General features: G+C 43.6%; 1 protein-coding gene across 3 annotated transcripts in view; it reads left to right on the top strand.

Annotated features, from left to right (window-relative positions):
• The window catches only part of clcn3 (chloride channel 3), a 156,133-nt gene that overhangs the window by 12,042 nt on the left and 116,548 nt on the right, over window positions 1-27,543 (top strand). For 2 of the 3 annotated variants that reach the window (XM_080189478.1, XM_080189475.1), the window contains exon 2: window positions 15,492-15,667. In XM_080189478.1, coding sequence (XP_080045604.1) covers window positions 15,508-15,667 — 160 coding nt within the window. In that variant the 5' untranslated portion in view covers window positions 15,492-15,507. Of the gene's footprint in view, window positions 1-14,859; window positions 14,877-15,491; window positions 15,668-27,543 lie in introns of those variants that run through there. The other variant, XM_080189476.1, reaches the window with a different exon arrangement.

The following is a 27,543-nucleotide window of genomic DNA, read 5'->3' as shown; positions in this document are numbered from 1 at the left end:
GGTTTATGTTACAGATGCTGGTCTGGGTTCAGTTTTCTTCCCAGAGCTGATTCAGTTAGTTTTTATAATGATTGTTTATAACATGAAACCGTCAATTGAAAATTCCATGAAAACAATGCAAGTTGCTATGTTGTCCATTGCTTCTGCTGATCTGTTGTTTCTCATTGAACAAATTTTAAATTATTGCCCATTCCTAATTGAGACAGTGGTGGTCAGCTGCCTTCTTGAACCATAGCAGCCCATGTGAAGTAAATACATCAACTGTTATCATAGAATTGTAGAATCCTACAGTGCAGAAGGAGGCCATTCAACCCATCGAATCTGCACCAACCACAATCCCACCCAGGCCCTTTCCCCATAACCCCATGCATATACCCAGCTAGACCCCCTGACACAAAAGGGCAATTTAACATGGCAAATCCACCTAACCCGCACTTCTTTGAACTGTGGGAAGAAACTGGAGCACCCAGAAGAATTCCATGCAGACACGGGGAGAATGTGCAAACTTCACACAGACAGTGACCCAAACCAGGAATCAAACCCGGGTCCCTGGTGCTGTGAGGCAGCTGTGCTAACCGCTCTGCCACTGAGCCTGCCCCTGTGTTGGGGAGAGAGAGAGAGAGACAGACAGACCCAAGATTTTGACCCAGCAACACCGAAGGAACAATAATATCGCCCCCAAGTCAGGATGGTAAGTTGCTTAGAAAGGAACTTGCAGAAAATAGTGCTCCCATGCATCTGTTAACCTTTGGAAGGTTAACACTTGGAGGAGGCTTGACACGTTGCTGAAGTGCAACTTGTAGATGGTACACACTGCTGCCACTGTGCGTTGATAGTGAAGGGAACAAATATACCAGGTGATGTATGGGGTCCATATCAGGTGGGCTGCTTCATCATGCTTTTGACTTGAACATTGGAGATGGTGGATAGGCTTGGAGGATCAGGAGATGAGCTTTTCACTACAAAACTCCCAGCTTCTCACCTGTTCTTGTAGCCACAGTAGTTATATGGTTGGCCCAGTTAAGTTTATGTTCAACTGTTGATGGTGGGATATTCAGTTATGTTAATGTCATTGAATGTCAAAGGGAGAGAGTTAGATTCTCTCTTGTTACTGATGAACATGTTTTGACACTGAAGTGGCAAGTAACATTCACACCACATATTACACCGAGCCTATGTTGTTCAGGTTTTGCTGAATTTGGATATGTGGGCTGCTTCAATATCTGAGGAGATGTGATTGATGCTGAACACTGTGCAATCATCAACAAACATTCCTACTTCTGATCATATGTTGGATGGGAGATCATTGCTGAAGCAGCTGAAGGTGGTTGTGCCTAAGACACTACCCTGAAGAACTCCTGGAGCTGATATGATTGGCCTCCAACACCCACAACCATCTTCTTTTGTGTAAGATATTACAACCAGTGGACAGTTTTTCCCCTCATTCCCACTCATTCCAATTTTCATAGTTTCTAGCTGCCATACTCTGTCAGATCCTGCTGATGTCAAGGACAGTTAGAACATGGAATCCCTACATTGCACAAGACTATCATTTAGCACTTTGAGTGTGCACCGATTCTCCGAAACCACATCCCACCCGATCCCTATTCTCATAACCCCACATATTTACCCCCAGTAACCTACACATCTTGGGTCATTAAGGGACAATTTAGCATGACTAATCCACCTAATCTGCACATTTTTGGACTTGGGAGAAAACCAGACCATGCAAAGGAAACCCATGCAGACACGGGGAGAACATGCAAACTCACACAGATAGTCACCCAAGGCCAGAATTGAACCCGGGTCCCTAGCACTGTGAGGCAACAGTGCTAACCACTGTGCCACCATGAGGTTATTCTCACCTCAGCTTTTGAGTTCATGTTTGAGCAGGCTGTAATGATTTCTGAAGTCAAATGGCCTTGATGGGTCCCAAACTGATCATTGGTGAGTAGGTTATTGCTGTGTAAGTGCTACTTGATAGCACTTAATAACATTCCGTCACTTTACTGAAGATTGAGGGTAGATTGCTGGAGCAGTAACTGAACAGATTGGATTTGTGATGCATTTTGTGGACAGGAGATACTGGGGCAATTTTCCACATTATAGGTTCGGTGCCAGAATTCTAGCTGTGCTGGAGCAGCTTGACTAGGGGGGTCATTGGCCCTGGAAAGAAGACCACAGTGCTGCAACTGGGATGTTATCACAGCTCATTGTATCCACCTCTATTACTACCTCTGACAGCTTCTTCCAGACACTCACCACCCTCTGTGAAACAATTGTCCCTATGGACCTTTTTGTATCTCTCCCCTCTCACCTTAAAACAATGCTGTCTAGTTTTAGACTCCCCTACCTTTGGGAAAAGATATTGACTATCCTGCTGATCTGTGCCCCTCATTATTTTATATACCTCAAGAAGATCACCCCTCAGCCTTCCACGCTCCAGAGAAAAAAGTCCCAGTCTATCCAGCATCTTCTTATAACTCAAACCATCGAGTCCCCATAGCATCCAGTAAATCTCTTCTGCACTCTTTCTAGTTTAATAATATCCTTTCTATAATAGGGTGACCAGAACTGTACACACTCTTCTAAGTGTGGCTTCACCAATGTCTTGTACAACTTCAACAAGACATCCCAGCTCCTGTATTCAATATTCTGAGCAATGAAACCAAGCATGCTGAATGCCTTCTTCACACTCTGCCCACCTGTGAACATGTACCCCTAGATCTCTTTGTTCAGTAACACTCCCCAACATCCACCATTAACTGAGCCCTAGTTCAATCTACCAAAATGCATCATCTTGCATATATTTAAATTAAACTCCATCTGCCATTATCAGCCCACTGGCCCAATTGATCAAGATCCCATTGCAATCCGAGATAACCTTTTTTCACTGTCCACTATGTCACCAATCTTGGTGTCATCTGCAGACTTACTAACCATGCCTCCTAAATTCTCATCCAAATCATAAATATAAATGACAAATAAAGTGGACCCAGCACCAATCCCTGAGGCACAACGTTGATCACAGGTCTCCAGTTTGAAAAATAACCCTCTACAATAACCTCTGTCTTCTGTCATCAAGCCAGTTTTGTATCCTCACCCTGGATCCTGTGAGATTTAACCTTGTGCATCAACCTATCATGTGGTACCTTGTCAAAGACCTTGCTAAAGTCCATGTAGACAACATCAACCGCATTTCCCTCATCTACCTTCTTGGTTACCACCTCAAAAAAACTCAATCAAATTTGTGAGACATGATTTTCCATTCACAAAGCCATGCTGACTATCCCTAATCAGCCCTTGCATCTCTAAATGCCTGTAGATTCTGTCTCTCAAAATACTTTCCAATTTACCCACCACAGATGTGAGCCTCACTGGCCTGTATTTCCCAGGCTTTCTCTTGCAGCCCTTGTTAAATATTTGCCACTCTCTAAGTGACAGAATTGAAGATGTTTGGCCTGACCTGTTGATTGTGGGATCGTTTAACTCCGCACAAATGTAGTCCTGTGTTGTAGCTTCACCAGGGCGTCATTCTGGTGTTATGTAATGAGGCGGGTAGAATCAGGGACCTTGCGGTGAAGGATCCTCTTGGGGAGAGTGATCATTGTATGGTGGAGTTTCTGGTGCAGATGGAGGACGACAAAGTGGGTTCCCGGACACGCGTCCTTTGTTTGAACAGAGGGGAGTATGGTAGGATGAGAGAGGAATTGGCGAATGTGGACTGGGGGAGTGCGTTGGAAGGTAGGTCTGCTGAGGAGCAGTGGAGGATTTTTAAGATCTTTCTTGGTGCTCAGCAGAAATTTATTCTGATGGTCAAAAAGGACCGTAGGAGGAGAGGTAATCAGCCATGGGTAACGAAGGAGGTGAAGGAAAGTGTTAAATTAAAAGCGGAGGCGTTTAGAGTAGCTAAGAGTAGTGGGCGAGAAGAGGATTGGGAGAGGCTTAAATGTCAACAAAGATTGACAAAGAAATTGATAAAGAAGGGTAGGAGAAACTATGAAGCTGGGCTAGCGCTTAATATAAAAAAGGATAGCAAGAGTTTTTATAAATATATAAAAAGGAAGAGGCTGGCTAGGGTGAACGTTGGACCCTTAGAGGATGAGAAGGGGGACTTAGTGGTAGGGGATGGGGAAATGGCTGAGGTCTTGAATTACTTTTTTGTTTCGGTCTTCATGGAGGAGGACGTGAATAATTTGCTGGGTGTTAGAGATGGAAAGGTGGTAGGACTGGAGGGTCTCGATGACATTACTGTTACTAGAGAGGCGGTGCTCAACAGACTGGAGGGGGCTGATTGTGGACAAGTTGCCAGGACCGGATGGAATGCATCCGAGGGTTCTGAAAGAAATGGCGGAGGTGATAGTGGATGCCTTGGTGGTTATTTTCCAGACGTCGCTGGATTCCAGGGAAGTGCCGGAAGATTGGAAAGCGGCTAATGTTACGCCGTTGTTTAAGAAGGGTGCCAGGCAAAAGGCGGGGAATTATAGGCCGGTTAGTTTAACGTCTGTTGTAGGTAAAATGTTAGAATCCGTCATCAAGGAGGAAATAGCGAGGCATCTTGAGGGGAATTGCTTGATAGAGCAGACGCAGCACGGTTTCGTTAAGGGGAAGTCGTGTCTGACAAATTTACTTGAGTTCTATGAGGATGTGTCTAGGGCGGTGGATAGAGGAGAGCCGGTGGATGTGGTCTTTCTTGATTTTCAGAAGGCGTTTGACAAGGTACCTCACAAGAGCTTATTGCAGAAGGTCAGGGGACATGGAGTTGGGGGTAGGGTGTTAGCGTGGATAGAGGACTGGTTGTCAAATAGGAGGCAGAGAGTGGGGGTCAATGGGTGCTATTCGGATTGGCGGATGGTGACTAGTGGAGTGCCCCAGGGGTCGGTGCTGGGGCTTCAGCTATTTACCATTTATGTAGATGATCTGGAGGAGGGAACCGAGTGTATGGTGTCGAAATTTGCTGATGACACCAAGATTGGTGGAAAGGCAAATTGTGCGGAGGGTGTGGAGAGTCTGCAGAAGGATCTAGATAGGCTGGGCGAATGGACCAGGAACTGGCAAATGGAATTTAATGTTGGCAAGTGCGAGGTGGTCCACTTTGGTAGGAAGAATGGTAGGAAGGAGTATTACTTACGTGGAGAAAAACTGCAGCAGGCGACGGTGCAGAGGGACCTCGGGGTCCTTGTGCATGAGTCGCAAAAACCCAGCTTGCAGGTGCAGCAGGTGGTCAGGAAGGCGAATGGGATGCTGGCCTTCATAGCGAGGGGGATTGAATATAAAAGTAGGGAGGTCTTGCTGCGGCTGTATAGGGCATTGGTGAGGCCGCAGCTGGAGTACTGTGTGCAGTTTTGGTCGCCGTACTTACGCAAGGATATTTTGGCCTTGGAGGGAGTGCAGAGGAGGTTTACTAGGCTGATGCTGGAGTTGAGGGGGTTGAGCTATGAGGAGAGGCTGAATAAACTAGGCTTGTACTCGTTAGAGTTTAGAAGAATGAGGGGAGATCTCATTGAGACGTATAAGATGATGAATGGGATGGATAGGATAGAGGTGGAGAGACTCTTCCCGCTCAGAAAGGACAGTAGGACTAGGGGGCACAGCCTCAAGATAAAGGGGGGGGCGGTTTAGAACGGAGTTGAGGAAGAACTTCTTCACTCAAAGGGTGGTGAATCTCTGGAATTCTCTGCCCGTTGAAGTGGTGGAGGCTACCTCACTAAATATTTTTAAGAAGCGGGTTGATGGGTTTTTGATAAGAGAGGGGATTAAGGGTTATGGGGAGAGGGCGGGAATGTGGAACTGAGCCGCGACAGATCAGCCATGATCTTATTGAACGGCGGGGCAGGCTCGAAGGGCCAGATGGCCTACTCTTGCTCCTATTTCTTATGTTCTTATGTTCTTATTTAATTTTCAGGCATGTGCTACTCCTGGCATGCTTCCCTGCACGCTTCATTGACCCAGTATTGATCCCTTGGTTTGGTAGTTATTGCAGAGTGAGAGATATGTTAGGTCATCAAGTTCCAGATTGCGAATACAATTCTGTTGCTGATGTTAGACCAAAGCATGTCATGGAAGTCCAGTTTTTGAGCTGCTAGATCTGTTTTGAATCTATCCCATTCAGCAGGTGGTGGTATTGCACAATATGATGAATGGTATTCTCTGTGTGAATACTGGATGTTACCCCCATAAGAATAATGAGGTGGTCACTCCCCACCAATACCATTATAGATAGATTGTCAACAGATAAATTGGAGGATGAGGTCTTGTAGGATTTTTTCCATATTTTAGGTTCCTTCACTACTTGCCACAAATCCAGTCTGGCAAATATGATCTTCCAAGACTTGTCCAGCTTGGTCAGTAGTGGAGCTACCGGGCTATTCTTTGTAATGGACATTGAAGTTCCCCTACCCAGAGAGCATTCTGTACTCTTGGCCTTGTTTCTGGTGCCTAGGTTGATCCTGGGTAGTCCTTCCAGTTTTATAGGTTCTTGAAATTGCTCCTAAGTGGGTGCTAGGCATTTCAAAAGACATTTGAATTACATTGCTATGGGTTTGTACTCATTTGTTGGCCAGACTAGGTGAGGACAGCACATTTCCTTCCCTAAAGGATATCAATGAATCAGTTTTTTTTAATCCATTGGATTTTATTAAATTACAGCTTTACGGCCCAGGAAACATGAACGAAAAACAGACAAACTGCCTTCCTTTCTGAAGGTCGTAATCATTCACTGATTTCATCAAATTTTGGTTCCTCAAATGTGAAATCTGGGAATTTGGTGAGGTGGTCTCCCCCATAGAGCCATTGCAGTTTTGGCAATCCCCTATGTTTTTCTTGTATTCTAGACCAGCATCAACAGGGCCACCTGCTTTCTGGTTCTTAGTGTTGGAGTCATGGATCTTCTAAAGAGTGTTTGGATCAGGCTGAGGCTGTTGTTCTTATTAAACACCACTGCTGTAAACCCAATGTTTTGCCAGAGCTCAACAAAAAGAATGGATTTAATTGGCCACCTCTTTCAAAGAGCTGGCAGAGGGACAAATGGCTGAATGGCCTCTGTGCTGCATCTTTCTGTGAATGATCTCAGTAAAGCCTGAATTATGACTGGTTTTATTATGTCAAAGAGAATGATGGTACTGTTCTCACTTTTCATTAGATTATATATTTTAACTGCTTTTAAGTAAAAAATGAATGGCAAGAAAAACCACATTTAAAGTGTAGTCAATGGGAAGTTTAGGACAGAATTTTGTTTCATTTGCAATTCCACAGATCTGTGGTGTTGATACTGTGCATCTACTTTTATTCTCATCCCACCAATCAATAAACTTGGTATGATGTTGAGGAGAGGGTGATTAAATGGAGGAAAATGGAACTGGTTTGATTCGTAAATTTGTGGATGACACACAAGGTTGGTCGATTTGTGGATAGCAACAACTGGACCAAGATCGGTTGGAGACTTGGTCGGAGAGATGGCAGATGGCGTTTTATTCAGATAAATGTAAGGTAATGCATTTTGGAAGGTCTTATACAGATGGGAAATATGCAGCGAATGGCAATACTATCAAGTATTGATAGGCAGAGGGATCTAGGTGTACAGGTACACAGGTCACTGAAAGTAGCAATGCAGATGGAGAAGATAGTCAAGAAAGCTTATGGCATACTTGCCTTCATCGGCCGGGGCATTGAGTTTAAAAATTGGCAAGTCATATTGCAGCTTTATAGAACCTTAGTTAGGCTGCACTTGGAATATAGTGTTCAATCCTGGTCGCCACACCACAAGACGGATGTGGAGGCACTGGCGAGGGTACAGAAAAGATTTACCAGGATGCTTCCTGGGATGGAGGGCAGTAGCTATGAGGAGAGGTTGGAGATTCTTGGTTTGTTCTCTCTGGAACGATGGAGGTTAAGGGGATGACCTGATGGACGTTTACAGGATTTTGAGGGGCATGAATAGAGTGGATAGTTAGAAATTTTTTTCCCAGGGTGGAAGAGTCAATTACTAGGGGGCATAGGTTTAAGGTGCGAGGGGGCAAGGTTTAAAGGAGATGTACGAGGTAAGTTTTTTACGCAGAGGGTGGTGGGTGCCTGGAACTGACTGCCTGGGAAGGTAGTGGAAGCAGATACGATAGTGACTTTCACGGAGCGTCTTGACAAATACATGAATAGGATGTGAATAGAGGGATATGGTCCCTGAAGGGTAGGGGGTTTTAATTCTATCAGGCAGCATGGTGGGTTCAGGCCTTGAGGGCCAAAGGGCCTGTCCCTGGGGCTGTAATTTTCTTTGTTCTTTTTTCTGGATGGTTGAATGGGCAGAACAATGGCAATGAATTTGACATGATCAGATGTGAGTTAATAAATTTGGGTAAAAAGATAAAAGCAATAGTTATTCTTGAATGGGTGAAAATAAGATGATGTGCAAGATCAAGGAGACTTGAGAATTTAGGCTCACAAGACCTTTCGTTTCACCTCCTGTGGATGGCTCATACTGAATTTTGTGCCAAGAGGTAGGAAATATCAAAGTCAAAATGTAATTGAGAACCTGTCCAAAACCTCAGTAAACCAACGTTGGAGTAGTTGTGTATTGGAGCTCCGTGCTCAAAGAATTTTGAGGCAATAGAGAGGGTACAGTATGGGCTCATAAGGATGATACATAGTATGAGGAAACTGAGGAACAGGAGTGTGGTTTAGAAATCATAAAAAGAAATCATACAATGCAGAAGGAAGCCACTCGGTCCCATTGAGTCCACACCTACAACAACCCCACCTAGGCCTTATCCCTCTGTAACCCCTTGCTAGTCCCTCTAATCTAGGTATCCTGGGACACTAAGTGGCAATTTAGCATGGCCAATGCACCTCATCCGCACATTTTTGGACTGAGAGGGGAAACCGGAGTACCCGGAGGAAACCCACGCAGACAAGGGGAGAAGGTGCAAACTCCACGCAGACCGTGACCCAAGTTGTGAATCGAACTCAGGTTCCTGGAGCTGTACTGTTCCACCATACCGCCAATTTAGTCCCTCAAATCTGCTCTGCAATTCCTGTCTGATCTCTGATCTCATTCCACTAAATAGCTTTCGTTAACAAATATCCATCAAGCCCTGTTTTAGGATTAACAGTCAACCTAACATTAATTGCTGTTTGTGGAAGAGAATTGCAAACTTATACCACCCGCCATGCATAGAAATGTTTCGCAACTTCATTCCTGAAAGACCAGCTTGAAGTTTTTTGACCTCTCGTCCAAGACCTCAATCAGCAGGATTCATTTGGCTGTTCCTTTGCTGGCGATTCAGGTTGCAAAGTATTTAATTGTCAGATAACAACAGTGGAGAGTGTAATTCCACAAGACTGGAAACAATTCAATTTTAAACAAATTCAAAGGGCAGTGGTACAATTTAATGACCACAATTGGGTGGCACGGCAGCACAGTGGTTAGCACTGCTGCTTCACAGCTCCAGGGACCTGGGTTCGATTCCTGGCTTGGGTCACTGACTGTGGAGTTTGCACATTCTCCTCATGTCTACATGGGTTTCCTCTGGGTGCTCCAGTTTCCTCCCACAATCCAAAGATGTGCGGGTTAGGTTGATTGGCCATGCTAAAAATTGCTCCTTAGAGTCCTGAGATATGTAGGTTAGAGGGATTAGTGGGTAAATATGCAGGGATATGGGGTAGGGCCTGGGTGGGATTGTGGCCGGTGCAGACTCGATGCGCCAAATGGCCTCCGTCTGCACTGTATGGTTTCTATGATTCTATAATAATAACACGATACAAAGCTTGGCAGAAATAGGGAAGCTTACTGTCAGAGTACTAAGTTGTTTTGGACCATGAGACTTGCAATCTGTCAGAAGTAGACTGATTTATTCACAGCTATCTCATAGGTGGATAAATATAACTTCTCCATCAGTCATGTCAGCAAGTAATAGAATCCTGAGTTAGTGTTTTCTATTTTATCCCAGTTGTTTGCATAGAATGATGGTCTGATGTTACAATGGGCTGAAAATGGTGCAGGGTTTGCCACGCAGAATTGACGTACAACCATTCAAAGTAATGCAGGCAACGTGCAAACTTTGTCCTGTTGACTAATTTAAGTAGGGATGTACTTCTGAGGCTATTTAATGCTCTGGTCAGACCCCATTTGGAGTATTGTGAGCAGTTTTGGGCCCCATATCTATGGAAGGAAGTGCTGGCCTTGGAAAGGATCCAGAGGAGGTTCACAAGAATGATCCTGGATCATGTAGCTTGTTGTATAAAGTCATAGAGGTTTACAGCATGGAAACAGGCCCTTCAGCCCAACTTGTCCATGCCACCCACTTTTTTTAAAAACCTCAAAACTAATCCCAATTGCCCGCATTTGGCCCATATCTCTCTACACCCATCGTACTCATATAACTATCTAAATGCTTTTTAAAAGACAAAATTGTACCTGTCTCTACTTCTACCTCTGGCAGCTTGTTCCAGACACTCGCCACCCTCTGTGTGAAAAAATTGCCTCTCTGGACACTTTTGTATCTCACCCCTCTCACCTTAAACCTATGCCCTCTAGTTTTGGGAAAAGATATTGACTATCTAGCTGATCTGTGCCCCTCATTATTTTACAGACCTCTACAAGATCATCCCTCAGCCTCCTACGTTTCAGAGAAAAAAGTCCCAGTCTATCCAGCCTTTCCTTATAACTCAATCCATTAAGTCCTGGTAGCATCCCATAAATCTTTTCTGCACTCTTCCTAGTTTAATGATATCTTTTCTATAATTGGGTGACCAGAATTCCACACAGTATTCCAAGTATGGCCTTATCAATGTCTTGTACAACTTCAACAAGACATTCCAACTCCTGTATTCAATGTTCTGACGGATGAAACCAAGCATGTCGACTACCTTCTTCACCACTCTGTCCACCTGTGACTTCACTTTCAAGGAGCTATGAACCTGTACCCTTAGATCTCTTTGTTCAGTAACTCTCCCCAACACCCTACCATTAACTGAGTAAGTCCTGCCCTGGTTCAATCTCCAAAGTGCATCACCTCACATTTGTTTAAGTTAAACTCCATCTGCCATTTGTCAGCTCACTGGCCCAATTGATAAAGATCCCGTTGCAATTGGAGATAATTGGAAATATGAGCTTGTTATATGAGGTACAGTTGAGGACTCTGGGTCTGTACCTGATGGAGTTTAGAAGGATGAGGGGGGGGATCTTATTGAAACTTACACGATACTGTGAGGCCTGGATAGAGTGGACGTGAAGAGGGTGTTCCCACTAGGAGGAAAGACTAGAACCAGAGGGCACAAACTCAGGCTAAAGGGACGATCCTTTCAAGCAGAGATGAGGAGGAATTTCTTCAGCCAGAGGCTGATGAATCTGTAGAACCCTTTGCTGCAGAAGGATTTGGAGGCCAGGTCATTGAGTGTCTTTAACTCAGAGGTAGATAGGTTCTTGATTAATAAGGGGACCAAGGATTATGGGGAACGGGCAGGAGACTGAGGATGAGAAAAATATCAGCCATGATTGCATGGCGGAGCAGACTCAGTTGGCTCAGTGGCCTAATTCTGCTCCTATGTCTTATGGTTTTAAATCATTAGTGGTATGTAACCCAGCTTTGAACAAATGGAAGGCTTGGCTTTGTTTTCTTTAGAATATAAGAGATTAAGGGGTAATTTGATGGTGGGGCAGAGTTTGATTGTTATGATTAGACGATAACTCCTGTATCATACCACGTGTCCACCAGGATGACAGGAATTGTTAGATATAAAAAGACCAGTGTCCATTTAGTTTGCCTCCTATGTTCCTTGCGAGCAGAAAGAGACAGACAGTTTGTCTCGGTTGAAGGAAAGTAATTATACTGTTACTTCTCCAGTTCAAATGCTTGGGGCCAAGTCATTTCTGATTTCTCAAATCTTCTGGATTATAGAGTGATGTTAGAATACCAAACCACAAGTATGTGAACCAAAAAACATTAGGTATGTTTACCTGAAACAGAAAACAATGACAAGGTATTATAAAGTGGTACTTATCCAAATACTGTATCCCTCATTCTGCAAGTTCTGCACTGAAATGATACTGGTGATGTTGAGGGAACAGGTGATTGCATCTTTTGCTTTAATTCATCAGTAATGAAGAAAGTGGCTGGTCACCAACAGTAAGACTAGCTAATTCTCAGCCCTGTGTTTCATCCAGTATGCGGCTGATGGGGTGCTTGCACTGGATTTTCCAACTGCACCAAAATTTGCTGCAGTATCATTTGGTTCATGTATTTTGGCTGCTCCTTTAATTTCTTCTGGATCCTGTGCATATGCATTACACCTTGCTGCCTAATACAACTTAATTGCTTTAGGAAGTGATTGATGCAACATCAGTTTATTTATTTAGTTTATCTAGTGTCACAAGTAGGCTGACATTAACACTGCAATGAAGTTACTGTGAAAGTCCCCGAGTCACCTATCTTCAGCACTTGTTCAGGTACACTGAGGGACAATTTAGTGTGGCCAATGCACCGAACCAGCACGTTTTTTGGACTGTGGGAGGAAACCAGAGCACCTGGAGGAAGCCTACGCAGACATGGAGGGAACGTGCAGACTCCACACAGACAGTGACCCAAGCCGGGAATTGAATCCGGGTCCCTGCCGCTTTGAGGCAGCAGTGCTAACCACCATACTAACTATGCAATCCTAAATGTGTTTTTTTTTGCTTTTATTGTGCGACTGTGGTTGAGTAAGGAGGAAAAACAGCAAGGGTGTGACTACGAGTAACTGATGAAGACTGTATTGTGAAACGCCCACTTAAGAAAAAATGTCAGCTGATCAGGAGAACAGGGAGCATTCATTGGTGATGTGTTGTGGGAGGATAAATGTAAATTCCTTCCAGAATTGAGAATTTTAATATGGAGCACTTGAGGCAGGATTTGTCATGCATCAGTTTGTTTACTGCTTTGCTTTATCACCTTCTCTTCATCCTATCCTTCCCATGGATGGGCACAGTCAATTCTTATTGCTCACAGGCAGAATTAAGTGTTCTTGGTCAATTGCGACGCTACTTGCCATAAGGTGGAGCTTTCTTTTCCCTATCGCACCAATGTACATCAAAGATTACTTCTCACCTGATGACGGAGCAGCGCTCCAAAAGCTCATGCTACCAAATAAACCTGTTGGACATTAACCTAGTGTTGCGGGACTTCTTAAAGTTTACTTCAGTCACGCACCACCTCTTACCAGCTATGTGAGCTGATTCCACTTCCTGAAGTAGTGATGCCTTGGACGTTCAAATGAAGAATGAGATTGCCAACCAGTGTAAAATTCCGTTATGTGTCCAAACTTGCAACCAACTTGTTTGAAGTTCAATTCATTTCGCATATGTTTGTGGAACTGGCAGAACTAACTGTGCGTGGACAGGATTTAAATGTATGCTCAGATTCTGTTTTCCCATTTTTTACTGCAGCTGGTAAAGTAAGGAATTACTGAGTTCTGAATTAGTTCCAGAACAAATTTCACCTTCCTTCCCAATTTCATTTTAAGATTTTATTACGGGGCAATCTCCAGAAACCGCAGTGTGCTGTCTAATTTGGATAGACTTTGTGATTTATGATTATTTGTAAGGATTTAAATGTCACTGTTTCTGTATGACAGTGGCTTTTTTTTGCTTTTGTTGCAACTACTGCGTGTGTTTCACTTGCCAACTGTCCCTGTCCTCTCTAATGGCCAATTTTTTTTTCAACTTGCATTCAGGAATGTGATGGAAAAACTTTCCATTTGTCTGGGTGAATGCTATTCCCAACAACACTCGATAAACTTGGCATCATCCAGGACAAAGCAGTCCGCTTGATTGGTATGCCCTCCACCACCAACGCAACACACAGTGGCAGCAATGTGTAACAGCTGCAAGATGCACTGCAGGAACTCACCAAGGCAGCACCTTCCAAACCCACAATCTCTACCATCTAGAAGGACAAGGGCAGCAGACATGTGGGAACTTGGGAGTTCCCCTCCAAGCCACTCACCCATCCTGAGTTGGAAATATATCTCCATTCCTTCACTGTCGCTGGGTCAAAATCCTGAAAGTCCCTCCTTGACTACACAGACTACAGCAGTTCAAGAAGGCAGCGCGCCACTGCCACCTTCTTAAGAGCAGTTTGGGATGGGCAATAATACTGGCCTAGCCAACAATGACCCAAATTCCATTAATGAATAAGAAAAAAATCTTGGAATGTGGGGGTTCCTTGCATGGCTGGTATTTATTGTACAACTCATTTGACCAGCATTAATGCAACTGAGTGCCTTACTTTACTCAGTACTTGGTAAGGTTTCCCAATGTAGCCTTCCACGAGGGAATTTTTGGAGGAGGTGCACAATGAATGAATTTGATAGTCGCATTAATTAAAAAGATTCGGCAGATAGTCCTCAAATGAATCCTAGGAGGGTGTGGAAATTGTGATTTGCGGGAGATTGTTTTAGTTCTGATGTTAGCGTAACTCAGCTTCAGTGGTTTCTTAGTTTACAGCTTCAATGATGTTATTGTTACCAGCTTGACTGGAAATGTCCTTTATTGCTATGAAAGTGGCTTAAATGGGGTTATTTGTGGTTACACTGGGCTTAGTTTGACGATCCTGCATTGTTAGGAGGAGGACGGTCATGTATTTTTGGATGGTTTTATTCATTTCCAGTTCAGAGCAGCAGGTTTGAGTCTTGGTTTTAGAAGGGACAGCAAGCTAAACAGAAGTTTTTCTCTCTCTGTTTTTTTCTTCCTTTGGAAATTCTCTTCTTTTCCTGAAGGATGAAAATCTACTATTGACTCTGCTGGAACAGAGTTTCTCTGGCGCTTTGGGAAGCTGCCTTATCTTCAAACTGTTCTGAGTGAATTCAGAGAACTGCAGACTTCAACCAAAGGACTCAATTTCCATTATCACGTGAGCAGAAGACTTTGCTGTTTTAAACCTGTTTAAAAGGTTTTGTTTGTGGCAAGGGTTTTGGTTTGATTGGAACACATGAACTATCTTTGTTAAAGGTTATACATTTTTTTTTTGTTTTTGTATTTAATTGTTAGAAGTTATTGCTAATATTCTTTTCATACATGTTAACTACATTATTAAATAAACTTTGTTTGATAAAAACTCCCTCGTGGGACTTTTGAATCATACCTGAAGTGGAAGATATCATGCTTACCCTAGCCAAATTCAGTATGCAAAATTCATAATTCAAGCAGGCTTCATACAAAACTGAGTTTCTAACCTGACCCATGACACAGTCCTTGATTGTTCTTTTGTGGGAGCAAGGGTGGGCTGGTGAGGAAGAGAGCAGCTAACATTTCAAGTCCATGTGACTTCTTCAGAGATATAGACTTCCAAATGTTCACTCTGTTTCTCTCTCCACGGAGTCTGCCAGATCTGCTGAGCTTTTCCAGCATTTTCTGTTTTCACTGTGCATGTGTGTACGTGTGTGTATATATGGGCTTTCTAACTCAGTTTTATTTAATGTACACTTCAAAATGATTAGGTGTAACTACATATTCCTCCCTTCTCCAGATCATCAAGGTGCTAAATGGAGTCAGAACAATTGTTTTCTAGAGGATATTACCAGAACAGTTACAACAGTATAACCAGTGCGAGTAGTGATGAGGAATTGCTAGATGGAGCGGGAGTCATCATGGACTTCACAGGATCTGAGGATGATAACTTACTGGATGGAGATGTTTCTACAGGTGAGTGTAGTGTTCTTGCACTGTCTGTCATTGTACATGTGTAAATTTTGTCCAGCCTTGCATCTCATCTAATAATCTTGTATAATACTATAATATAGCTTCTAATGAATATCATAATGAGGTATCATGTACATTAAATTGGTTGAACTTTGGGAATATTGTAATCCTAATGTACAATCACTGTTGCTGTTCTTTGATTTGTAATCTACTGAGCAGGCTTCCATTAGTTTTATTGAATTTAGTCAGAGGTTTTGTTGTTGCAATAGATGAGAGAACATGCAAGTCAACTTGTAAACTTCTTTCCCAATTGCTATAAAAAGATCTAGAGTCTGGAAGTTTGCTATGTTGCCACAATTAAATGAACAGAAGCTGACTTTGATTTTTGTCTGAAATGAATGTACAGTACCAAAACCACCTGCAGAAAATTGGCCTCAGGGATTGTCATATAAATATTATAAATGAATAAGTCTCAGCTTGAAATGTACAGTCCCTACTGGATTGAGTGGGTATGTTCCTGTCAACGTGATTTGCCCATTATAAACCATAGTTACTGAGGGTCAAAATAGGTCAAGTGAAAAATTGAGATGATGGTAGCTCTGACCTGGCTTCATTGCCGATTGTTGAGAATTATCTCATAAATCCTTTGTACGTATAATGGAACAAATACTGTTTTTAAAATGTTTCAGAAGCCCCAACAGGACTGCCTAGCAAATACATAAAATGCAACAGGGCATGTAATTGCATTGAGTGGCTTGGTTTCTACTGGGAGATGGAATCTTCTGTAATATAACAAGCGACAGCTTCTGAAGGCAAAGAGGTTTGTGTGCCACTCCAGGGACTTGGCGATTCAATGTGATGCCTGGCAATTCAAGGTGTGGTACTTGGGGTACTACATTGTCAGAGGTGCCACATTTCGGATGTGGCGTCGAATCAAGGCCCCATCTGTCTTTCAGCTGAATGTAAAAGATTCCACGGCACCAATCCAAAGAAGAGCAGAGGAATTCACCTTGGTGTCCCTCAATGTCATCAGTTCTGGGTCCAGCAATGTCTTGATTTTAAATTTCTCATCTGTTCTTAAATTCCTTCATGGCCAGGCCCTTGCCTATCTCTGTCATCCCTTTCTGCCCCACAGCTCTCCAATATGTTGTGTTCTTCAGCTCTGTCCTCCATTGTATTCCCAATTATAATAGCTCCACCATTGGTGGCTGTGCCTTCAGTTGACTGGGCCTCAAGCTCAGGAATTCTCGTCCTATAATTCCCTGCCTCTCCACTTCATTTTCCTCCTTTAAGACACTCTTGAAAAAGTCCACCTTTGATCAAGCTTTTGATCATATTAGCCATTATCTTCTCGTGTGCCCATGATCATACCTTCATTTATAATAGTCCCTCTAGACATCAACATATACAAGTTTTGCACCTTTTCAAAAATATTCTACTTTTCTGTTCTTACTAAAGCAAGTAACCTCACACAGTCATTAATTTAGATTATAAAAACTGAGGCACTCCACTAAGTACAGCCTGTCAATTTAAAAATGCCCCACTTATCCCTATTCTCTGCCTCCTGTCAATTAACCAACCCTCTCTCAAAGCTAACATATTAGCCTCAAGTCTGAGCTTCTAACCCACCTATTACCCTTTTGTGTGGCACCTTGTCAAAAAAGCCTTTTGGAAATCCAACAATACTATTAAATCTACTGGTTCCCTATATCCACTCCACAATGCTGCATCCTCAAAAAAATTTGTGAGATCTGAATTTCTTTTTTTAAAAACATGTTAACATTGATCATTCATAGAATCCCTACAGTGCAGAAGAAGATCATTTTGTTCATCGAGCCTGCACTGCCTCTGGCGATGATCTTTGTGTCATCAATGGAGACGGGAGAGGTTCTGGAGGGTTGGAGGATTGCGGATGCGGTTCCTCTATTCAAGAAAGGGAGTAGAGATAGCCCAGGAAATTATTGACTGGTGAGTCTAACCTCAGTGGTTGCTAAGTTGATGGAGAAGATCCTAAGAGACCGGATTTATGAACATTTGGAGAGGTATAGTATGATCAAAAATAGCACGGCTTTGTCAAAGGCAGATCGTGCCTTACGAGCCTGGTTGAGTGTTTTGAAGATGTGATAAACACATTGATGAAGGAAGAGCGGTAGGTGTGGTTTATATGGACTTCAGCAAGGCGTTCGATAAGGTCCCACATGCAAGGCCTATTGAGAAAGTGAGGGGGCATGAGATCCAAGGGGACATTGCTTTGTGGATCCAGAACTGGCTTGCCCACAGAAGGCAGAGTGGTTGTAGAGAGTCTTTTTTTTTCATGGAAGTTGGTCACCACTGGAGCGCCCCAGGGATCTGTTCTGAGACCCTTGCTCTTTGTGATTTTTATAAATGACCTGGATGAGGAAGTGGAGGGATGGGTTGGTAAGTTTGCTGATGACACAAAGGTTGGAAGTGTTGCGGATAGTTTGGAGGGATGTCAGAAGTTGCAACGAGACATAGATAGGATGCAAGACTGGGTGGAGAAATGGTAGATGGACTTCAACCCGGATAAATGTGTGGTGGTTCATTTTGGCAGGCCAAATGGGATGACGGAATATAATATTAAGGGTAAGACTCTTAGCAGTGTGAAAGATCAGAAGGATCTTGGGGTCCAGGTTCGTAGGACTCTCAAATCAGCTTCACAGGTGGAGGATGTGGTTAAGAAGGCGTATGGTGTACTGGCCTTCATCAAGGCCAGTACACATTGGTCAGACCCCACTTGGAGTACTGTGATCAGTTCTGGTCGACTCATTATAGGAAGGATGTGGAAGCCATAGAAAGGGTGCAGAGGAGATTTACAAGGATGTTGCCTGGATTGGGTGGCATGCCTTATGGGGATAGGTTGAGAGAGAGCTCGGTCTTTTCTCCTTAGAGAGACAAAAGAGGAGAGGTGACCTGATAGAGGTGGAAGGATGTTGAGAGGTATTGATTGAGTGGATTCTCAGAGGCTTTTTCCCAGTGCTGAAGTGGCTGCCACAAGAGGACACGAGTTTAGGGTGCTGGGGAGTAGGTACAGAGGAGATGTCAGGGGTAAGTGTTTCACTCAGAGCGTGGTGGGTGCATGGAATCGGCTGCCAGCGGTGGTGGTGGAGGCGGATTCGATAGGGTCTTTTAAGAGACTCCTGGATGAGTACATGGGACTTGGTAAGATAGAGGGTTATAGGTAAGCCTAGCAGGTAGGGATATGTTTGGTGCAATTTGTGGGCCGAAGGGCCTGTTTGTGCTGTAGTTTTTGTATGTTCTATGTTCTAACATGCAAACGCTACACAGACAGTCTGGAATTGAACTCAGGTCCCTGGCACTGAGAAGCAATCGTGCTAACCACTCTGCCACCAACACAATTGTTGAATTTTAAGTCCATGGCTTTTCGGGGTATTACAGATTATATTTCCAGAGTCAAAAACTAGAAAAAAATAAGGACTAAAATTGGAAGCTAAGCCAGTTTCTAGCTCTGTACACTGCTGAGTATAATGGTCTTGCAAAAATCACAAAAATGGCATTGTAAGTTGTATGCACAAATATACATTGGAATACTTGCTTGCTGCACCATTGATTCTGTTCAACTGATAGTCTGGGATCTCATTAATGTGGAGTTTAGAACAATTTCTTCATTCATTGTGTAAATGCAATTTTTCAAAAGAAGTACTCACATGGTTCAGAAATAAAACGGAGTAAGTGGCATTAAATTAAATCAGGCTCAGACCTCTGACATGAAACACAGTCACAGGCAATTCAAACAGTACTGTTGTGTTAAGTTTAACATTCCTGTTAATGTTTTTCATCTTAATTTTGTAGGGCTGCAAAAATATTTTTAGTATCAACTCTAATGTTGTTATGAATCCAAAGATTTTCTGAAGAATATTTGCAATTGTGTGATTGATTCCCTTATTCTTTTTGGTAGGTTTTGTGAACCATTTTTTTAAGTACTAATGTAGGATGTGGGTGTCACTGGCAAGGCAAGCATTTGTTGCCCATCCCCACTCCCCTTGAACTGAGTGGCTTCCACGGCCATTTCAGAGGCCATTTAAGAGTCCGTCATGTTGCTGTAATATCACGTGTATAGCACATTTCCTTCCTTCTGTAAAGGACTTAGTGAATCACATGGATTTTTGATTAGGTTATATTTGATTCAATTTATTATTTGTCACATGTATTGGTATACAGTGAAAAGTATTGATTCTTGCATCTATACAGACAAAGCATACCGTCATAGAGAAGGAAACTAGACCGTGCAGAACGTAGTGTTACAGTCATAGCTAGTGTGTAGAGAAAGATCAACTTAATGTGAGATGGGTCCATTCAAAAGTCTAATGGCTTTTGTATCTTTTTCCTGATGGAAGAAGGTGGAAGAGAATATGACCGGGATGCGTGAGGTCTTTAATTATGCTGGCTGCTTTGCCGAGGCAGCGGGAAATGTGGACAGAGTCAATGGATGAGAAGCTGGTTTTCATGATGGATTGGACTACATTCACGACCTTTTGCAGTTTCTTGCAGTCTTGGACAGAGCAGGAGCCCTATCAAGCTGTGATACAACCAGAAAGAATGCAACAATCCATGATAGTCTCATGGTCATTGTTATTGAAATTAGCTTTGAATTCCAGATTTGCTTTTGTTTATTCATTCATGGGACATGGGCAATAAATGCTAGCTCACCAGCATTTATTGTCCATCCCTAGCTGCCCTTGGAGAGCAGTTGAAAGTCAACCACATTGTTGTGGCTCTAGAGTCACATAGGCCAGATTGGGTAAGGGACAGCAGATTTCTCCTCTAAAGGACATTAATGAACCAGATGGGTTTTTGCGACAATCGACAATGGTTTCAGGGTCATCAGCAGATTCTTAATTCCAGATATTTTTAATTGAATTCAAATTTCATCAGCTCCTGTGGCAGGATTCAAACCTGGGTCCCCAGAACATTAGCTGAGTTTCTGGATGAAAAGTCTAGTGATCACCTCCCTACTGTTTATTAATTGAATTCAAATTCCACCAGCTGCTGCGGATTTGCCATATCCCCAGCACAGTAGCTTGGACCTCTGGATTATTAGCTAGTGATGTTACCTTGTAGCTGATTTTAATTTTACATGCACTTTTTAATCCCTTATTAGAAACATAGAAACCCTACAGTGCAGAAAAAGGCCATTTGGCCCATCGAGTCTGCACCGACCACAATCCTACCCAGGCCCTTACCCCATATCCCTATATGTTTGCTGGCTAATCCTTCTAGCTTATGCATCTCAGGACTCTGAGGAGCAATTGTTAGTATGGCCAAACAAACTAATCTACACATCTTTGGACTGTGGGAGGAAACTGGAGCACCCGGAGGAAACCCATGCAGACATGAGGAAAATGTGCAAACTCAGCATTGACACTGACCCAAGCCGGGAATTGAACCCAGGTCCCTGGAGCTGTGAAGCAGCAGTGCTAACCATTGTGCTACCGTGCAGCCCTTATTGGATGCTACTGATCTGATGTATTTTATTTTGTATGTTTCTTACTGGTTCAGGACTGTTTTGTATTTGAAATAAAAGTTAGATTTGAGCCAAACAAGTAGAGTGAGAAACTTGCATATAGAGGAGTATGACATGTGAATGTGATGCCTAAAGGTTGATAAAGCGCTTACTTTGGGCATGAATATACCATTGTGCAGAGAGCGCTCAGCCCTTCTCATTATTCTAAAGCAGTATTTCTTTCTCTGAAGACCACAACAAATTATGGATTTGACAGGCTGATAAAAGGCTTAAGATACTGAAAATTGAGTAAAATGATATGGGAGTGAAAAGTTGGCCAATCTTAAATAATTATTCAATTTGTAAATTCAAAACCTGGTGTGACACTGAGGCAGGCATTGCAGAAAGGCTGTAGATGCACACACCACCCTGACTTGGAAATAGATTGCCGTTCCTTCACTGTACCCGCACATCGTGGACCGCGGTGGTTCAGGAAGCAGCTCATCAGCACCTTCTTGAGGGCAGTTAGGGATGGACAATAAATGTTGGTCCAAGCAATGATGCCCATATCCCATGAATGCATATATAAAAAGTGGTCTCAACTTGTGCTGAATTAAAAAGGCCACCACAGCCTTCAGTGCTCCTGAGCTTAAAAAAAACTGACCATGGGTCACAATCCTGTATGATATGACTTGTGGTACCATGAAGTTTCAAGAACATTGGAGGCCTTTTGGTACTTATGGTGTTCACTCCAAAAACTCAAGTCTGGATTATGAATGTTGTCAGACTGCCCGTTACCTACATAGGGGATGAAATTGTAGCCAAGCCTGGTCTTTCCATGACAGATCACTGCTTTTCAAAAATAATCCACTGTAAGTGAATCAATTTGAAACGTTTGTGAAACAAGATGAGAATACAGTTTTCTTTCCCGTCTCTTAATTTAAGATACACGTGTATGCGCCTTTTGGCGGCGGTCATTTAATGTTCGTCAGAAAGAAAGCTGTGGCTGAATTTTCCTTAATTTACTGAACCAATAATAAGCCATTGACACCTGAGGCCAAACCAGTGAAACACCCAGTGCTGCATTTATACAGGCAGCCACTAGGGGAATCCCTTGGACTGTATATTTTGTTGCAGTACCAACACTGATGGAGTTTTGAACTCGTCTTTCAGAGAAACCAAGTTATTTAAAATCTTTAGAGATTGGCAACATAGCTGTGCTCTTTAGAGATCTCGTATAAAATGCTCGGTCAGTACAACTGATGCTTTTAAAATTTGAGTTGTGAGGAGAGGCTGAACTTCCAAATGTAGAAAATTCTGCCTTGTGTTTCAGTCTTTCTAGATGTCCAGTTTTAAGCACAATCCATGACAATCCTTTTAGTTTCATTGTTTCATCTGATTTTGATAGCCAAGATACCAGGGTTTAAAAAAAATTGTATTATTATTTTGAGAAATAGGACCTACAGGCATCTAGAGATGCAAGTACTGATTAGGGACAGTCAGCATGGCTTTGTGAGTGGAAAAGCATGTTTCAAAAATTTGATCGAGTTTTTTGAAGGGATAAGCAAGAAGTAGATGAGGGCAGTGCAGTTCATGTTGTCTACATGGACTTTAGCAAGACTTTTGACAAGGCACCGCATGGTAGGTTGTTGCGTAAGGTTAAATCTCACGGGATCCTGCTAAAGGTGTTAGTAGAGCTGGGTACAGTTTTGTCTTTTAAAAAGCATTGAGATAGCTACATGGGTAAGATGGGTATAGAGGGATGTGGGCCAAATGCAGGCAATTGGGATGAGCTTAGGGGTTTTTAAAAAAAGGGGCTGCATGGAGAAGTTGGGCCGAAGGGTCTGTTTCCCTGCTGTATACCTCTATGACTCTATGACCTTCGACATTTTGCAGGCTTGAAGGGCCGAAGAGCATGTTCCTGGGCTGTACTTTTCTTTGTTCATTTTATGACTGTTAAAGTAATTGGAATTTCTATAATTTTTGAGAACATTTGTGAATTTGAAGTAGAAATTGCAGTTGTGCAGCTTTCTTGTATGGTGTTCTGTCATTTCAATTTTTTGATATTGCAGCATATGATCATCTTTATAAGATTGTACTCTGAATTATTGTACTTAGAATCATAGAATCCCACCAGTACAGAAAAAGACCATTTGGTCCATCGAGTCCACACGGACCACAATCCCGCCCAGGCCTGATTCCCATAATCCCACACATCTACCCTGTTAATCCCGCAAACACTCGGGTCAATTTAGCATAGCCAATCAACCTAACCCGCACATCTTTGGACTTTGGGAGGAAACCAGTTAAAGAGATGTGTATTGTATCCAGACAGGACAGTTAGTGAGATTTTGCAAACCTCACAAGTCGGCAAGTCGTGAGGGTTACAAGAAATGAGACATGAACCCAAGATCCAGATTGAAGCAGTCCTAGTGTGCGGAACTTGGCTATCAGTCTCTGCTCAGCGACTCTGCACTGTCATGTGTTGTGAAGGTCGTCTTGGAGAACGCTTACCCAAAGATCAGAGGCCAAATGCCCGTGACCGCTGAAATGTTCCCCAACAGGAAGAGAACACTCTTGCCTGACGATTGTCAAGCGGTGTTCATTCATCTGTTGTCGTAGCGTCTGCGTGGTCTCCCCAATGTACCATGCCTCAGAACATCCTTTCCTGCAGCATATCAGGTAGACAACGTTGGCCAAGTTGCAAGAGTATGTACCGTGTACCTGATGGGTGGTGTTCCCACGTGAAATATTGGCATCCGTGTCAATGATCTGGCACGTCTTGCAGAGGTTGCTGTGGCATGGTTGTGTGGTGTTGTGGTCACTGTTCTCCTGAAGGGTAGTTTGCTCCGGACAATGGTCTGTTTGAGGTTGTGCGGTTGTTTGAATGCAAGAAGTGGGGATGTGGAGATGGCCTTGGAGAGATGTTTGTCTTCATCAAAGACATGTTGAAGGCTCCAGAGAAGATTGCGTAGCTTCTCCACTCCAGGGAAGTACTGGACGATGTCCACCTGTAAATGGATTTTGCTATCAAATAAATCTGTTGGACTTTAACCTGATATTGTGAGACTTCTTATTGACCTCACCTGAAGCCAGTGAAGATACAAAGATTTCTCTCAAAGCACCAGCAATTTCCCTCCTTGCTTCTTTCAGTATCCTGGGGTATATCCCATCAGGCTTTGGGGACTTGTCTACCTTAATGTTTCTCAAGAACCACAATACCACCTCCTTTTTGATTTCAACGTGACTCAAGCTATCTTCACACCCTTTCCCAGACTCATCATCGACCAAGATCTTTTCTTTGGTGAATACTGATGCAAATTACTCACTTAATACCTCGCCCATTTCCTCTGGCTCGATGAATAGATTCTTTCCCAACCCTCTCCCTGACTACCCTCTTGCTCTTTATACATGTATAAAACATTTTGGGATTTTCCTTAATCCTGTTGGCCAGTGACTTTTCATGGCCCCTTTTAGCCCTCCTTACTCCATGCTTAAATTTCTTTCTACTTTCCTTGTATTCCACAGTTGCTTTGTGTGTTCCCAGCCCCCTAGTTTTGACAAATATTTCCTTTTTCTCTTTGACTAGGCTCACAATATCTCTTGTTATCCAAGGTTCCCAAAACTTACCATACTTATCCTTCATCCTTACAGGAATGTGCCAGTCCTGAATCCCTATCAACTTACACTTATAAGAACATAAGAAATAGGAGCAGGAGTAGGCCATCTAGCCCTTCGAGCCTGCCCCGCCATTCAATAAGATCATGGCTGATCTGTCGTGGCTCAGTTCCACTTTCCCGCCCTCTCCCCATAACCCTTAATCCCCTCGCTTATCAAAAACCCATCAACCCGCGTCTTAAAAATATGTAGCGAGGCAGCCTCCACCACTTCAACGGGCAGAGAATTCCAGAGATTCACCACCCTTTGAGTGAAGAAGTTCCTCCTCAACTCTGTTCTAAACCGCCCCCCCTTTATCTTGAGGCTGTACCCCCTAGTCCTATTGTCCTTTCTGAGCGGGAAGAGTCTCTCCACCTCTATCCTATCCATCCCATTCATCATCTTATATGTCTCAATGAGATCTCCCCTCATTCTTCTAAACTCTAAGGAGTACAAGCCTAGTTTATTCAGCCTCTCCTCATAGCCCAACCCCCTCAACTCCAGCATCAGCCTAGTAAACCTCCTCTGCACTCCCTCCAAGGCCAAAATATCCTTGCGTAAGTGCGGCGACCAAAACTGCACACAGTACTCCAGCTGCGGCCTCACCAATGCCCTATACAGCCGCAGCAAGACCTCCCTACTTTTATATTCAATCCCCCTCGCTATGAAGGCCAGCATCCCATTCGCCTTCCTGACCACCTGCTGCACCTGCAGGCTGGGTTTTTGCGACTCATGCACAAGGACCCCGAGGTCCCTCTGCACCGTCGCCTGCTGCAGTTTTTTGCCACGTAAGTAATAGTCCTTCCTACCATTATTCCTACCAAAGTGGACCACCTCGCACTTGCCAGCATTAAATTTCATTTGCCAGTTCCTGGTCCATTCGCCCAGCCTATCTAGATCCTTCTGCAGACTCTCCACACCCTCCGCACAATTTGCCGTTCCACCAATCTTGGTGTCATCAGCAAATTTCGACACCATACACTCGGTTCCCTCCTCCAGATCATCTATATAAATGGTAAATAGCTGAGGCCCCAGCACCGACCCCTGAGGCACTCCACTAGTCACCAAAGCCTCCCACATGCCATTCTTCAGTTCCTGCCTAATATTGTTGTCGTTAGCCTTACCCCAATTTAGCATCTTAATTTGAGGACGACACATCTTTATCCATCAGTAACTTAAAGCTCACTGAGTTTTGGTTACTGTTGTCAAACTGCACCCCTACTGAAACATCAACCATCTGGCCGGGCTCATTCCCCAATACCAGGTCCAGTATGGCCTCTTCCCTAGTTGGACTATCTATATATTATTTCAAGAAGCCCTCCTGGATTCTCCTTACAAACTCTTCCCCATCCATGCCCCTAGCACTAAGTGAGTCCCAGTCAATACAGGAGAAGTTAAAATCTCCCACTACAACAATTCTGTTACTTTTATATCTTGCCAAAATCTGCCTGCATATCTGTTCCTCCATCCCCTGTGACTGTTGGGGGGCCTATAGTAAACCCCCTTCCTATTCCTGAGCTCTACCTATATTGCCTTGCTGAATGAGCCCTCCAAGGTACTCTTCCACAGTACAGTTGTGATATTCTCCCTAACCAGTAGTGCAATTCTCCCACCCCTTTTACATCCCCCTCTATCCCACCTGAAACATCTGTATCCTGAAACGTTAAGCTGCCAATCTTGTTCTTCCCCGAATCAAGCTTCCATAATAGCAACAACATCGTAGTTCCAAGTACTAATCCAAGCTCTAAATTCATCTGCCTTACCTGTTACACTTCTTGCATTGAAATAAATGCACTTCAGTCCACCAGACCCTCTTCGATCAGCAACCACATCCTGCTTGTTATTTCTCTGAGTCTTCCTGGCCCTACTGCCTGGTTCCCCTTCAGCTAATTCGTCTTTGCTTTGGTTCCCATTAACTGCCAAACTATTTGAAATCCTCCTGTGTGACGCTGGCAAACCTCCCAACCTATTTATGCCCTCCCAGTTTAGATGCAACCCGTCCTTTTTGTCCAGGTTCCACCTGCCCCGGAAGAGATCCCAATGGTCCAGATATCTGAAACCCTCCCTCCTATACCAGCTATTTAGCCAAGTGTTGAGCTGTACCATTTTCCCATTTCTAGCCTCACTAGCACGAGGCACAGGGAATAATCCTGAGATTACAACTCTAGAGGTACTGCTTTTTAACTTTCTCCCTAATTCCCTAAACTGCTGATGCAGTATCTCATCACTCTTCCTACCTATGTCCTTAGTACCAATATGTATCGCAACCTCTGGCTGCTCACCCTCTCTCTTCAGAATGCTTTCTGCCTGTTCAGAGACATGCTGGATCCTGACACCAGGGAGGCAACATCCCACCCTGGAGCCTCCTTCACGTCCACAGAAGCACCTATCTGCACTCCTAACTCCTCTATGACTATTCCTCTAGTGCTCTTTGTCCCTGCCTGCTTAACAACAGAGCCAGCTGTAGTGCCACTGCCCTCACTGCTGCTGTTGCTGTTATCACCTGATAGGCCGTTCCCCCCCAACAGTATCCAAAATGGTATACTTGTTAGAGAGGGGGACGACCACAGGGGATTCCTGCACTGACTGCCTGGCCCTTCTCGCGGTCACCCGTCTATCTGCCTGCATCTTGGATGTGATCATGTCTCTGAAGCTCCTATCTATGATGCTTTCTGCCATCTTCATGCTCCTAAGTGCATCCAGCTGCTGCTCCAGCCTATCCATGTGGTCTGTAAGGAGC

Source organism: Carcharhinus amblyrhynchos, chromosome 5, assembly GCF_965287045.1.
Source record: "Carcharhinus amblyrhynchos chromosome 5, sCarAmb.v2.hapA, whole genome shotgun sequence".
In the NCBI taxonomy this organism is placed as follows: Eukaryota; Metazoa; Chordata; class Chondrichthyes; order Carcharhiniformes; family Carcharhinidae; genus Carcharhinus; species Carcharhinus amblyrhynchos.
Note: the sequence above shows the minus strand (reverse complement) of the source record. Positions and strands in the feature narration are given on the sequence as shown.